This window comes from Vulpes lagopus, chromosome X, assembly GCF_018345385.1.
Source record: "Vulpes lagopus strain Blue_001 chromosome X, ASM1834538v1, whole genome shotgun sequence".
Classification (NCBI taxonomy): domain Eukaryota; kingdom Metazoa; phylum Chordata; class Mammalia; order Carnivora; family Canidae; genus Vulpes; species Vulpes lagopus.
In genome coordinates, this window is record NC_054848.1 from 54,852,421 (window position 1) to 54,868,217 (window position 15,797).

The following is a 15,797-nucleotide window of genomic DNA, read 5'->3' on the forward strand; positions in this document are numbered from 1 at the left end:
TATTTCCCTGATGGCCAGTGATGCGGAGCATTTTCTCATGTGCTTGTTGGCCATGTCTCTGTCTTCCTCTGTGAGATTTCTGTTCATGTCTTTTGCCCATTTCATGATTGGATTGTTTGTTTCTTTGCTGTTGAATTTAATAAGTTCTTTATAGATCTTGGAAACTAGCCCTTTATCTGATAGGTCATTTGCAAATATCTTCTCCCATTCTGTACGTTGTCTTTTAGTTTTGTTGACTGTTTCTTTTGCTGCACAAAAGCTTTTTATCTTAAGTCCCAATAATTCATTTTTGCTTTTGTTTCCCTTGCCTTCATAGATGTATCTTGCAAGAAGTTGCTGTGGCCAAGTTCAAAAAGGGTGTTGCCTGTGTTCTCCTCTAGGATTTTGATTGATTTCTGTCTCACATTTAGATCTTTCCTCCACTTTGAGTTTATCTTTGTGTATGGTGAAAGAGAGTGGTCTAGTTTCATTCTTCTGCATGTGGATGTCCAATTTTCCCAGCACCATTTACTGAAGAGACTGTCCTTTTTCCAGTGGATAGTTTTTTCTGCTTTGTCGAATATTAGTTGACCATAGATTTGAGGGCCCATTTCTGGGTTCTCTATTCTGTTCCATTTGATCTATGTGTCTGTTTTTGTGCCAGTACCATACTGTCTTGATGAAACCACAATGAGATACCACCTCACACCAGTGAGAATGATGAAAATTAACAAGACAGGAAACAACAAATGTTGGAGAGGATGTGGAGAAAGGGGAACCCTCCTGCACTGTTGATGGGAATGTGAACTGGTGCAGCCACTCTGGAAAACTATGTAGAGGTTCCTAAAAGAGTTAAAAATAGAACTGCTCTATGACCCAGCAATTGCACTGCTGGGGATTTACCCCAAAGATACAGATGCAGTGAAACAGCAGGACACCTGCACCCCAATGTATAGCAGCAATGTCCACAATAGCCAAACTATGGAAGAAGACTCAGTGTCCATCGAAAGATGAATGGATAAAGAAGATGTGATATATGTATACAATGGAATATTACTCAGCCATTAGAAATGACAAATACCCACCATTTGCTTCAATGTGGATAGAACTGAAGGGTATTATGCTGAGTGAAGTAAGTCAATCAGAGAATGACAAACATTATATGGTCTCATTCATTTGGGGAATACAAAAAATAGTGAAAGGGAATAAAGGGGAAAGGAGAGAAAATGAGTGGGAAATATCAGAGAGGATGACAGAACACGAGAGACTCCTAACTCTGGGAAACGAACAAGGGGTAGTGGAAAGGGAGGTGGGTGGGGGGATGGGGTGACTGGGTGATGGGCACTGAGGGGGGCACTAGACAGGATGAGCACTGGGTGTTATGCTATATGTTGGCAAATCAAACTCCAATAAAAAAAATATACAAAAAACTTAAATGCTAATCTCATGAAAAAAAATAAAGATTGTATATTTGAGAGAGAGAGCATGTGCGTGCATGCGCACACAAGCATGAGTAGGGAGAGGGGCAGAGGAACAAGCAGACTATCTGCTGAGTGGGGAATCCAACTTGGGGCTTGATCCCAGGACCCTGAGATCATGACCTGAGCTGAAGTAAGCCGATTAACCAACTGAGCCACCCAGGCATCCCATAAACTTTCTTTTTAATCAGAGCCAACCTAGTAAGCATGAAGTGGTATCTTATTGTGGTTTTGATTTGTATTTCCCTAATGACTAATGATGTTGAGTATCTTCTCATCTGCTTATTTGCCATTTGGATGTCTTTTTTTTTTTTCAGCTGAAAGGTCTCACATTTATTACTGAACCAACCTACTGGTATAGTGGCATAGTAACAGAGAAAATCATTTCCTTGATAAGACATGTCTATTGGCCAGGTAGGAAGGATGTTTCCATATTGATAGGATAGGAACATGTGATCTCCCTGCTTAAATATGTGTATCAATTATGTTTGCTATTTCATGATGTGCGATGCTTCCTCATAGACCCAGCTTAGTTCTCCAGTGCCTCCTCTTGGAGTTGTACCTGATTTTATTACCAGTTTTTACCCGAATCCACTGGGGAATAGGACGATTTTGCTTTTGTTTCTTGGCCAGGAATCGCTTGATTCTGAAAGTCTTGTGAGAAGACATGGCGATCACAGTCAACCATACGCAACCAGGATGGCGGCGAAAAGGAGAGAGCGCATTTGGATGTCTTATTTGGAGAAAAATCTATTCAAATCCTTTGCCCGATTTCAATTGGGTTGTCTTTTTATTGTTAAGTTTTAAGGATTTTTTTCATATAGTCTAGACACTAGACCCTTAACAGATATAATTTGTAGGGTACCTGGCTGGCTCAGTCAGTGGATCATGTGACTCTTGGTCTCAGGGTTGTGAGTTCAAGCCCTACATTGGGTATAGAGATTACTTAAAACTAAAATCCTAAAAAGAAAAAAAAAAAGATATAAGGGATGCTTGGTGGTTGAGCGTCTGCCTTTGGCTCAGGGTGTGGTCGTGGGGTCCTGCGATTGAGTTCCACATCGGGCTTCCTGCATGGAGCCTGCTTCTTCCTCTGCCTGTGTCTCTGCCTCTCTCTCTCTCTCTGGTCTCTCATGAATGGACAAATAAAATTTAAAAAAAGATATAAGATTTGCTTATATATATATATATTTTTTAATTAAGCTCTACAACCATCATGGGATATAGCTAGGCACTCCTTGTTAATATTTTTGCCCATTCTATGGGCTGTCTTTTTACTTTCCTTATAATGTCTTTTGATGCACAATTGTTTTTCATTTTGGTGAAGTTCAATTCATTTTTTCTTTGACTGCTTCTGCTTTAATTGCCACATATGAAAAAACACTGCCTAATCCATGGTTACAAAGATTTATGCCTATGTTTCCTGCTAAGTTTTTACGGTTTAGTGTTTCCTGTCTAGTGCCCCCCTCAGTGCCCATCACCCAGTCACCCCATCCCCCCACCCACCTCCCTTTCCACTACCCCTTGTTCGTTTCCCAGAGTTAGGAGTCTCTCGTGTTCTGTCATCCTCTCTGATATTTCCCACTCATTTTCTCTCCTTTCCCCTTTATTCCCTTTCACTATTTTTTGTATTCCCCAAATGAATGAGACCATATAATGTTTGTCATTCTCTGATTGACTTACTTCACTCAGCATAACCGTATGCTATATGCTACCGTAAAACCGGTTTTATTTCTTATATTTAGGTCTTTGATCCATTTTGAGTTAATGTTTGTTTGTCATACAAGGTATGACATAGGGTCCAGATCCATCCTTTTGCATGTGGATATCAAGTGTCCTAACACCGTTTATTGAAAAGACTATTTTTTACCCCATTGAATTGTCTTGCATCCTTGTCAAAAATCAATTGACCACATATATGAGGACTTACTTATGGACATTCAATTCTGTTCCAATGACATATATGTCTATTTTTATGCCACTACCACACTGTCTTAGTTACTATTAGCTTTGTAGTAAGTTCTGAAATCGGGAAATGTGAATCCTTTAACTTTGTTCTTCTTTTTCAATATTGTTTTAGCTTTTCTGTCCCTTGAATTTCCATATGAAATTTAGGATCAGCTTGTTAGATTTTGCAAAGAAGACAGATGGAATTTTGACAGGTATTACCTTAAATACATAGATCAATTTGAGGAATACTGCCATCTTAATAATATCAAATCGTCTGATCTGTGAACATGGGATGCATTTCCATCTTTTAAAGTCTTCTTTAATTTCTGTCTACAGTATTTCATAGTTTTTAGAGTGTAAGTTTTATACTACTTTTTATAAATTTATTCCTAAGTATATTATTCTTTTTGATGTTATTGTAGGTGTAATTCCTTTCTTAATTTCATTTTCAGTTTGTTCATTGCCCTTACAGAAATACAATTGAGGGGTGCCTGCCTGGCTCAATCAATAGAGCATGCTACTCTTGATCTCACAATAGTGATTTCAAACATAGAGATTACTTTAAAAAAAGAAAGAAATGTAATTTATATTTGTATATTGATTGTGTACTCTGCAGCCTCGTTGAACTCACTTAGCAGTCTCAAATAGTGTTTTAACAGATTCTTTAGGACTTTCTCTTTTTTTAAAGTTTTTTATTCAGGTAAAGTATACATAACCTTTGCCACTTTAACCATTTTATTTAAGTAATCTCTACCCACAACTGTGAGTAATCCCTACTCCAGAGATGAGGCTTGAACTCACACCCCAGAGATCAAGAATCACATGCTCCACTGAGTGAGTCAGCCAGGCACCCTTCCTTAGGACTTTCTATATAAAAGATCATGTCACTTGCAAATAGAGATGATTTTACTTCTTCTCTTCCAATATGGATGCCTTTTATTTCTTTTCCTTGCCTAATTTCTCTAGCTCAAACTTCTAGTACAATGTTGAATAGAAACTGTGAGAGTAAACATCCTTGACTTGTTCCTGATCATATGGAGAACGTATTTAGTTTTTCACTAAGTATGATATTAACTGTGTGTTTTTATAGACACCCTTTACTAGACTGAGGAAGTACACTCAACATTAACTTTCTGAGATTCATCCATATTGTTGTGCATCACTGTCGATAATTAATTCTTAGCTGTATAGTATTCCTTTGTGGAAATGTATCACAATTCATTCCTTCTATCTTGTTGATTGACTTGTTAGCTTATAGTTTTTAGCTACTACAAATAGTGCATCTATGAATTTTCTAGTACATAGTACTTGTAGAACACATGTGCATAATCCTGTTAGTTATAGACTTAGCAGTGGACTTCCTGAGTCAGAAAATGTGAATATATTCAATTTTTGAAGTTTTATGTTCAAAGTTGTCAATCTTAATTTTGTAAGATATTAATAGTACTAAGACACTGAAATTTAAAAGATTTCATAGGTTCATACACATACTTTAAAAAGGCAGGGGTGGAAGCTCTTCTTTGTAGAAGAATGCCAGGTAATAAATCTATAAGAAATGCTAACACTAGAAAATCACCACTTTGCACTGACCAAAGTAATAACTGATTCAGACCAGGATCATTAATAGGTGATCCTTGAGGGCAGCCCCGGTGGTGCTGTGGTTTAGCACCGCCTGCAGCCCAGGGCGTGATCCTGGAGACCCTGGATCGAGTCCCACATCGGGCTCTCTGGATGGAGCCTGCTTCTCCCTCCCTCTCTCTCTCTCTCTCTCTGTGTGTCTCTCATGAATAAATAAAAAATAAAATCTTTAAAAAAATAGGTGATCCTTGAATGTTGGGAAATAGGATATTCACATGATCTCAAAGTATCACCCCTACAGATTACAAATTAAGTACACAGGGAAAGTTACCTGTATTAGTTTTCTATTTCTACTGTAACAAATAACTACACATTTACTTACTTAAAACAACACAAATTTATTATTCCATACTATATAGGTCAGAAGTCCAGCACTGTCTTGCTAGATTCAATGTAGGGCTTGAACTCATGATCCTGAGATCAAAGCTTGATCTGAAATCAAGACTCAGACACTCAGCTGACTCAGCTACCCAGGTGCCTCTGATTGAAATGAAAAAAAGAAGACAGCTATAAAGGACATTATCGGGACCATTGGGGAAATCTGAATGTGGATTGTGTGTCAGTTGCCCCTAAAGTAAAATTTTTTAATTTTTAATGTTTTTAATTTTATTATTTATTTATTAAAGATTTTATTTATTCCTGAGAGATACAGAGAGAGAGGCAGAGACATAGGCAGAGACAGAAGCAGGCTCCCTCTGGGGAGCCTGATGCAGGATTTGATTCCTAGACACCAGAATCACGACCTGAGCCAAAGCAGGGGCATCTGGCTGGCTCAGTCTGTAGAACACAGGACTCTTGATCTGGGGGTTGTGAGTTCAAGCCCCATGTTGAGTGTAGAGATTACTTTTCTTAAAAATCAATTAAAAAATAAGTATTGCAAAAGCAAAATATGTTTATGAGAAAATAAAATTATACTGCCACCCAGTGTGATAACCACTCTTAACAGTTTCTTTTGAACGAACTAGGGGTGGTGGAAGGGGAGGAGGGCGGGGGGTGGGGGTGAATGGGTGACAGGCACTGAGGGGGGCACTTGACGGGATGAGCACTGGGTGTTATTCTGTATGTTGGTAAATTGAACACCAATAAAAAATAAATGTATTATTAAAAAAGAGTTTCTTTTGTTTTCTTCCAGATTCTGTGTTTATACAAGAAAATATATGCATAATATAAACACATATATCCTTTAAAAATACAAATATAATTATAATATACATATTCTGCTCTTTCTTTTTTTCTTAAAAGTATACTTTGGACTGATTTCCAAATCATTACTCATAGACCCCCTCACTCACCTTTTTAAATGGCTAGTGTTCCAGTTTGGAGGGCCCATAATTTATTTAACCACTCCCCTACTTATGCACATTTATGTAGTTTCTAAGTTTCTTTTCCCAGCACAACATTTTAAATAATGGGTGCTTTACCATATTTTAACATTTGTGAAGGCAAGACTTGCTCTTTTCACAAAGAACTTCAAGCCATTTATTTCTCCAAGTGAAACAGTTACTCTAAGTCATTTCTGCTATAATGCTTATTTTGAAAATGAGAATTTGTTCCAAAGCAATTGACAGGCAACGATTTAAGCAAAATGCGAATTTTGCCTTTGCTTATGTGCAGTTTTGTCTGTTGGAAACAGTAAATGAATGCAGCAAACTGCACCCAGATTAACAAAGCCATGCAGGAATACACATAATGAACACATGCATACATTTGCAGACATCTACCAGCTACATCAGTTTACCACGTGTGTTATGAGTCACACTCATCCACATCTGGTGTTACAACTTCCTGTCAAATTTCAGATAACTTTTTTTCCACCATTTCACAGTAATTCACAAGCTAAAACCACTCAATGCTCACTTCCTCAAGCACACTTTAAGTATTTTTCAAGGTAAAGTACTATATTTATTATAGTATTCATATGTTTCTTGTCTTTTAACATGTGTAAAACTGTGATTCCATTTTTATTAACTTCCTATCATTTTTGTGTCACTGACACAGATTTTTAGTGTTGTGTCTCTAATCTTATTTTACCCATAAGCCATGTGGCTTTTATTGCAGTTTTATTGCTTTGTGATTTTTAGAAATGCATATGTTGCTTATTGCAGAACTGATTGTACTGAGTTTAAAGAAAAATTTTGTTGAGGTTCTTTTTTTTTATAAGATTTTATTTATTTATTCATAGAGACAGAGAGAGAGAGGCAGAGGAGAAGCAGGCATCATACAGAGAGAGCCTGATGTGGGACTCCATCCAGGGTCTCCAGGATCACACCCTGGGCTGCAGGCGGCGCTAAACCGCTGCGCCACCAGGGCTGCCCTTTTGTTGAGGTTCTGAGTGGAATCACAATAAATTCATAAATTTATTTTAAGAGAACTAATATATTTTTTAAAAAGTAAACTCTCCACCCAACGGAACATAGAGTTTGAACTCACGACCCTGAGATCAAAAGTCACATGCTTTACCTACTGAACCAGCCAGGTGCTCCTACAGAACTAATATTCTTTTTTCGTTTTTAGATTTTATTTACTTATTCGTGAGAGACACAGAGAGAGGTAGAGAAACAGGCAGAGGGAGAAGCAGGCTCTCTGTAGGGAGCCAGATGTGGAACTCGATCCCGCCCTGAGCCAAAGGCAGATGCTCAACCACTGAGCCACCCAGGCATCCCTAGAACTAATATTCTTATATTTAGTTTTTATATCCAGAAACAAAAGATGTCTCTTTATTAAAGCCATATTATATTTCTCAGTTGAGCTTTGTCGTTTTTCTTAGGCCATATATATCTCTCATTGAATTTATTTTAAAATACTGTATACATATGTATTTATTACTATCATGGATTGTTTTTTTCTAACTAGTTATTTATGATGTACAAGATTGCTACTGACTTTTGCATATTTTTCTTACCTTGGGAATATTTAGGCATAAAACCACATCATCTGCAAGTAATATTTTTGTCTCTTCTTTTGAAATATTGATCCCTCTTATTTCTGTTTCAAATCTTACAGCACTAGCTAAACACCCAAGACAATATTAAATAATAATGGCAATAACAAGCATCCTTATTTTATTTGCAATTTAAAAGGGAGTAAGTATGGTGACTGTTAGCTTGGGATTCTCTACCACATTAAGAAAATATCCTTCAAAAAAAAAGAGAGAAAAAAAATCCTTCTATTTCTATTTTAAAAATTATTTCATTATAAATAGATGTTTACAACATTGTTCCACATAAGATGTTTTCTTTCATTTTCAATTCTCTCTTTTGTTTGGCATTATGCTAGCCACAAGTGAACATTTCAAAACTCTAGGCTTTTGCCCATACTGTCTCTTATTTGAAATGCCCCTTTCTTAGCTTAAAAATGCCTACTTTATGTTTCAAGACTGTATTACACAGGCCTCTTTTGTATTACAACAGACAAAAATCCTTCACTATATTGTACACCTGAAACTAATGTAACATTATATATTAAATATACTGGTTTTGAAATTCTTAAAAAAAGAAATCCAACTCAAAGTACTATAAACAAAAAAAGGAATAGATTGGCTCATCTAATTGGGAAGGGTAAGGAAAGTAAGCCTCTTTTCTCTTTCTGCCTCCTCACTACTCCTCTCTAGAAAGAAAATTGATTAACATGACTAATGACTTTAAGAGAAGATACTGGGTAGGTATGATTCAGCTCTTCCTACCTTCCCACTTTTGAGGCCATCCTGCCAGCAGAGAGGGTACATTCTGATTTGCTCTCTGTGAGGTTAGCCTTGGTTGCCTGACTAGTCAAGTCTCTCTAATTCAAGACAGAACGTGTTAAATAGGCTTACTTGGCCATAGATCTAAAGCCATGTTCACTAAACAGTTTTATCAGTAAGAATATTAACATTTTAATACCCATTTATTTGTCTCTTGTACCTTATTTCCAATTGGTTAGAAACTATGAAGGGGAAAATGGGAGCGTTATGTAAAACCTTAGCATCCACTGCAAAGTCCCATCCTATCACTTCAATGAAGCTATTCTTTCTACTCCTCAGGTGGTACAAAGAACAAATCCCTTGTTCATCTGTTTATATATCTAACAGCACTTCCTACATAAAAGGATAATAGTGTTCATGTTTTTGGTTTCCCCCACTAGGCAGGCCTTCTCATTTCATTCTTCTTCTAACCCCAGCACCTAGTATCTTGCTAAATCTCTAGCCTTTGTGAGGAAAAATAGATATTTCCTTTTTAATCACCTTTGATATAAAAGCTTCTCAAAAAGTTTTTGGAAATTTAGTTGGATTCCATTTACTAGTTTTTCATCTATATGCCTACTTACTAGGCTTTTAATAAATTCTTATTATTAGGAATGCTAACTCTTTAAGGAAAGCCACATTGCCCTTTATTTAGATGGTTTCCTTAATTACAGATTCTGCAAGATTGCCTCATGGAGAGGAGCCAGTATGATCCAAGGACCATTGACCTAGGTAAGAGAAAATGAACCAGCTCCTTCAGAAGAAAAGATAGAAGTATGCAAGTTTTAGAGCTGAGAGCCATGTGGGAAGAAAGAGCCACCAAAAACAGCAGTAAGAAGACAAAAACATACTAATGTGCAAGAAGTGGGAGTGGTTATAAAAAGTATCTGGAAATAGTCACTTGCTAGCTGTGTGTTCATCTAGTAAGACATAACTTCAAAGTAGGGTGAACCTAACAGACCACAGCAATACAAGGTTCCTGCTTTGACATCTCTTAGAATCTGGTCCAATACAAAGATAAAATAGCAGTCTAAAGTACATAATATGGGTGTTTTCATTTAAATGTATTCCCAAGGATAAGAATTTACAGTTAGGTGCAGCCCCGGTGGCGCAGCGGTTTAGCGCCGCCTGCAGCCCAGGGCGTGATCCTGGAGACCTGGATGGAGTCCCACATCGGGCTCTCTGGATGGAGCCTGCTTCTCCCTCTGCCTGTGTCTCTGCCTTTCATTCTCTCTCTGTGTCTCTATGAATAAATAAATAAAATCTTAAAAAAAAAACAATTTACAATTAGATGTCAAAGGAAAGGCCAGATAAAAAGTTCTATGCAGGCTCCATTATAGAGTAGTGGATGGTGATGCTATTGAAGTCTTAAATCTAACCTTCAAGTTTTCAGGTTAAAAAAATATATATTTTTTAATGGAGGTATAATCAACATAACATTATATTAGTTTCAGATGTACAATATAATTTCATATTTGTATTTAATGCAAAGTGATCATCACTATAAGTCCAGCTAACATCCATCACCAAATGTAGGTATAAAATTATTTTTCTTGTGATGAGAACTTTTTAAGATCCACTATTTTCAATAGATAATTTTTTAAAGATTTTATTTATTTATTCATGAGAGACACACAGAGAGGCAGAGACATAGGCAGAGGGAGAAGCAGGGTCCCTGTGGGGAGGCTGATGTGGGACTTGATCCCAGGACTTGATACTTGATCTCACGATGCTCAATCACTGAGCCACCCAGATGTCCCTCAATAGATAATTTTAATGTACCATGCTATTCATTATATCCTCATGACTTAGTCATTTTATAGCTGGAAACTTTTTCTCTTTAGACCCACTTCACACATAAAAAAAAATCATTTTAGGGATCCCTGGGTGGTGCAGCGGTTTGGCGCCTGCCTTTGGCCCAGGGCGCGATCCTGGAGACCTGGGATCGAATCCCACATCAGGCTCCCGGCGCATGGAGCCTGCTTCTCCCTCTGCCTGTGTCTCTGCCTCTCTCTCTTTCTCTCTGTATGACTATCATAAATAAATAAAATTAAAAAAAAATCATTTTAAATCATTTTACTCAAAGATCCAATCAACATAATCAACCTCCCTAGTGCTTGACTTGTAACAGAATGCCACTTATAATTTAACAATTGATACCAACTATTCTGCCACATTTATCTCTCCTTATTCTCTGTTCTTAATGGTAAGTGGGTTTAGTCATAGAATTAGTGAGAAAAGGAATGAATTTTAAACGTAATTCTTATTGCGTTTTTCTCATTATAGAATACCTGTACATGTTCATTATAGAAAATGGAAAAACATAAGGAAGAAAACAAATTTTAATTTTTCAAGCCTCTCAAGCCCTAAGAAAACCATTCCTAACATTTTTGAGTATTTCTTTCCAGTATTTTCCTGCATATGTTTATATAATTAGGGTCACATCAAATATTATATCTTGCTTTTTTTACTCATATTGTAAACTTCCTGTTTGTATGGGCTGAACTGTGTTTCTCCAAAATGTGTGTATGTTGACACCCTAACTCCCAGTACCTCAGAATGTGACTGCATTTGGAGATAGAGTCTTCAAAGAAGTGAAGTTATAATGAGGTGGTGGGGGGAGGCCTGGGTGGCTCAGTAGCTGAGCATCTGCCTTTAGCTGGGGTCTTGATCCCAGGGTTCTGGGATTGAATCTAGCATCAGGCTCCCCATAGGGAGCCTGCTTCTCCTTCTGCCTATGTCTCTGTGTCTCTCATGAATAAATAAATACAATCTTTAAAAATAAAATAAAATAAGACCATTAGTGTGGGCCCTAATCCAATCTGACTGGTGTCCTTATAAGAGGAAATTTAGATACACAAAGAGACAGACATCAGGGATGGACACACACTGAAAAAAGATACTGTGAGGATACAGTGAGAAAGTGCCCATCTGGAGAGAGGCCTCAGAAGAACCCAAACTTGCCAACATCTTGATTTTGGACTTCTAGATTCCAAAACTATGAAAAACTAAATTCCTATTGTCTAAGTTGCCCAACATTTGTTATTTTATTGTGGCAGTTCTAGTAAACTATTATACTTCCATTGGACACTCTTCAAAATCTACTGTAATATCCTTTTATTAAAGTATTCTAAAAAAATAAAATAAAATATTCTAAAATAACTATTATGATAAATTTGTGTTGTTTTCACATATTCACCATTATATATATATTTTTTTAACTTTTTCTTTTTTTAAAGATTTTATTTATTTATTCATGAGAGACACATGGAGAGAGGCAGAGACAGACAGAGGGAGAAGCAGGCTCCAAGCAAGGATCCTGATGTGGGACTTGATCCGGGGACCTGGGATAACACCCTGAGCCAAAGGCAAAGGCTCAACCACTGAGCGACCCAGGCATCCCCATATTCACTATTATAAAAAATGTTTCAATGAATAGGAAATTGGATATTCTTAGATATGTTTTTCTTTCTTTTTTTAAGGTAATCTCTACACCCAATTTGTGGCTCAAACTCAGGACCCTGAGATCAAGTATTGCATGTTCTACGGACTGAGCCAGTCAGGCACCCCCTCTTAGATATATCTTTCATCAAATAAGAACAGGTGAAGGGTGCCCCTTATAATACAATTAAGTAAATTCATTTTCTTTCTATCAGTTATAGTCCTGATATGAGGATTAGCCCTTCCCCTTCCATTAGATCTGAGAATTAGTCTGGGCTCTTCCTTAGATTAGATATTCAGGTTTCCTTAATAAAAACTTGGAGAATGTCCTTGTCCCATTAGTAATAATGCTATGCTCAGAGGGTGACATTTCTTGAGTCTGTTCCCAACTCTTGGGGATCACTACCACAAAGTAGGAAATAAACATGGGTATAAATTTGAGGAAGAAGTGATGGTGGCAACAATTCCCTCCCTAGTGTAAGCATATTTAACCTATCCCATTTGTGACTCAGGTAGTCAGGATCCATTAGCTCCTGCCACAGTTTGAGATACTGTAATTTATAATAAGAAATATGTGTTTGGTCTTCACCCCTCTGACATTGAGCTCTTGTCATCCCTTGGAATTTCCTAAGGGATTAGAATAATCAAGGATCAAGGTGTCTTTTATTATGTTAATGAGCGACTTTTAGACCACACCTCAGGATGTGGGCTGGTTGCCAGGAAAACCAACCACATGATTATAGGGTAGGAACCTTTAGTTCCATCCTCTGACCTGTGGGGAGAGGAAAGGGGTGGAAGATCAGTCACCAATGGCCAGTGATGATTTACCAATCATTCTATGTAATGAAGCCTCCATAAAGACCCAAAAGGACAGGGTTCAGAGAGCTTCAGAGCTGGTGAATACGTGGGGAGTGATACCCTCAGTACCCTTGGAAGCTCCAAGCCCTTTCCCTGTACTTTGCTTTATGTGTCTTTCACATCTGGCCGTTCCTAAATTATATCCTTTTATGATAAACTGGTAATCTAGTATGCAACATGTTTCTTTGAGCTCTGAGAGCTACTCTAGCACATTAGTCAAACCCAAGGAGTGTGGAGGCCGAGAAAATTAAGGCCATTCCATCTCAAGTTTAGCGTTAGCACAAGTACAGCCATCTTAGCTTCGGCAGCCATCTCAGGCCCCTGTGAACAAGAGCTGAACTTTACTTCAGTTACAGGAAAAACCGCAGAATGCCCTTGACAGAACGCCTTTGACAGAAAGTTCCATATAGGAATGAAAACAGAGCTTAAGGAACTCCCCCACCCTTTCCCCCATATCGGAATGAAGAAATTCCTCCACCCCTTCTGGAAATCCCCTAGACCAGCCCATAAAAACCCAGCTGTAACCCACCTCGGGGTCCAAGTCCCAACTGTGCTGTGACGGGTATACTTGGGCCCAAGCTCGAGCTTGCTAATAAACCCTCCTGTGCTTGCATCGGTGTTGGCTCCTTGGTGGTTTCTCGGATTCACAATCTTGGGCACAAGAGGGGGGTGATTAGAACCTCCAATCTAGAGCTAGTAGGTCAGAAGCACAGGTGACAACTTAGACTTGGAATTTGTGTCTCAAATTATAGGGAGGGCAGTCTTGTAGGACAGAGTCTATGGGATCTAAGGCCATCTCCAAGTAAATAGTTTCGGAATTGTGTTGAATTGTAGGACACCCAACTGGTGTCTGAGAATTGCTTGGTGGTGTGGGGGGGAAGACCCACACATGTTGTAACTGGGTATAGAATCATAGTCTTGAATTATGTACCTGTCAAGTATAGCTAGGTCAGAGGAGGGGCTACCATAAGCTGCAATGAATATAGAAAAGCCTATGATCATAACTCTAAAGCTAAGTGAGAAAATATAGAACAAACTAATGGTTGCCAGAGGGAAGAGGAATGGGGGGAATAGACAGCATAGGTAAAGAGGATTAAGAAGTACAATCTTAAAAAAAAAAAAAAAAAAAAAAAAAAAAAAAGAAGTACAATCTTCCAGTTATAAAATAAATAAGACATGGGGATATAATGTACTGCATAGGAAATATAGTCAATAATATTGTAACAACTTTGTATGGTAAGAGATGATAACTAGACTTATTGTGACCATTTAATAACATATATAAATATTGAATCACTATATTGTACCCTTGAAACTTTGTATGTCAATTATTCTGCAATAAAATAAATGAATAAAATAAATTTATTTATTTAAATTTTTAGAAATTGATTAATTTATTTGAGAGAGAAACAGCATGAAAGGGAGGTGCAGAGTGAAAGAGAATCTCAAGCAGACTTCATGCTGAGTGCAGACCCCAATACTGACTTGATCTCATAATCTGAGATCATGACCTAGCCAAAATCAAGAGTCAGATGCTCAACTGACTGCAGACCCAGGCGTCTTCAAAATAAATTTTTTTAAAAAAGAAAATAAGAGCAGAACTTACCTTGGAAGGGGCTTGAATTTTTAATGGAGACCTCAAATCATATGTTACTTAGACATTTTATGCTTAAACTCTCTGAAGCATGTCTTGTTGTTGATTACCTCTTCTTTTCATTTTATTCATTCAACAAAAGAATTATGAAGTTTCAGGACACCTGGGTGGCTCAATGGTTGAGCATCTGCCTTTGGCTCAGGGCATGATCCCGGAGTCCTGGGATGGAGTCCCACATTGGGCTCCCTGCAGGGAAACTGCTTCTCCCTTTGCCTGTGTCTCTGCCTCTCTCTGTATGTGTCTCTTATGAATAAATAAATAAAATCTTTTTTTTTAATTTTTTTATTTATTTATGATAGTCACAGAGAGAGAGAGAGAGAGAGAGAGAGGCAGAGACACAGGCAGAGGGAGAAGCAGGCTCCATGCACCGAGAGCCCGATGTGGGATTCGATCCCGGGTCTCCAGGATCGCGCCCTGGGCCAAAGGCAGGCGCCAAACCGCTGCGCCACCCAGGGATCCCAATAAATAAAATCTTTAAAAAAAAGAATTATTAAGTTTATATTACATGCCAGGCACTGCACTAAGATGTGAAAAGTCAAGGTCCCTATCTTCAAAGACTTTATAGTCTAGTGGGGAAGATGAACATGTGAGCAGATATTCCAATGTACTATAATAAAGGCTACTAGGTCTCAAAAGAAAGAACATGACACAGTATATTAGGGGAAAAGGGCACAGAAAAGCCATCCAGAAAGAACTCACAGAAGAGGAGATGAAACCTACCAAATAATCTACAGGCTACAACAACACTGATTCCAAACCAAGAAGGTGGGATTTAATGGTTACAAATATTTTTTTTTTAAATCATATATTGAATTTAAAAACTTAACCTCGGGGATCCCTGGGTGGCGCAGTGGTTTAGCGTCTGCCTTTGGCCCAGGGCGCGATCCTGGAGACCCGGGATCGAATCCCACGTCGGGCTCCCGGTGCGTGGAGCCTGCTTCTCCCTCTGCCTATGTCTCTGCCTCTCTCTCTCTCTCTCTCTCTCTCTCTCTCTCTCTCTCTGTGACTATCATAAATAAATAAAAATTAAAAAAAATAAAAACTTAACCTCAAAAGAATTAGATGGGGTGAACTGACTGAAAAC

The 15,797-nt window shown here is 38.0% G+C and overlaps 2 protein-coding genes across 11 annotated transcripts in view; both read right to left on the minus strand.

Moving 5' to 3' along the window:
* The window catches only part of LOC121482858 (sorting nexin-12), a 183,568-nt gene that overhangs the window by 24,869 nt on the left and 142,902 nt on the right, over positions 1–15,797 (minus strand). Inside the window, exon 1 of one of the 10 annotated variants that reach the window (XM_041740848.1) lies at positions 13,589–14,031. The exons of the other annotated variants lie outside the window; for them this stretch is intronic. The gene's annotated coding sequence lies outside the window, so the exon portion shown is untranslated. Of the gene's footprint in view, positions 1–13,588; positions 14,032–15,797 lie in introns of those variants that run through there. 10 annotated transcript variants of the gene reach the window in all.
* On the minus strand, positions 1,801–2,150 carry LOC121482863 (60S ribosomal protein L39-like). Its single transcript, XM_041740855.1, has one exon. The coding sequence runs from the start codon at positions 2,124–2,126 to the stop codon at positions 1,974–1,976; it is 153 nt and encodes a 50-aa protein (XP_041596789.1). The 5' UTR covers positions 2,127–2,150; the 3' UTR covers positions 1,801–1,973.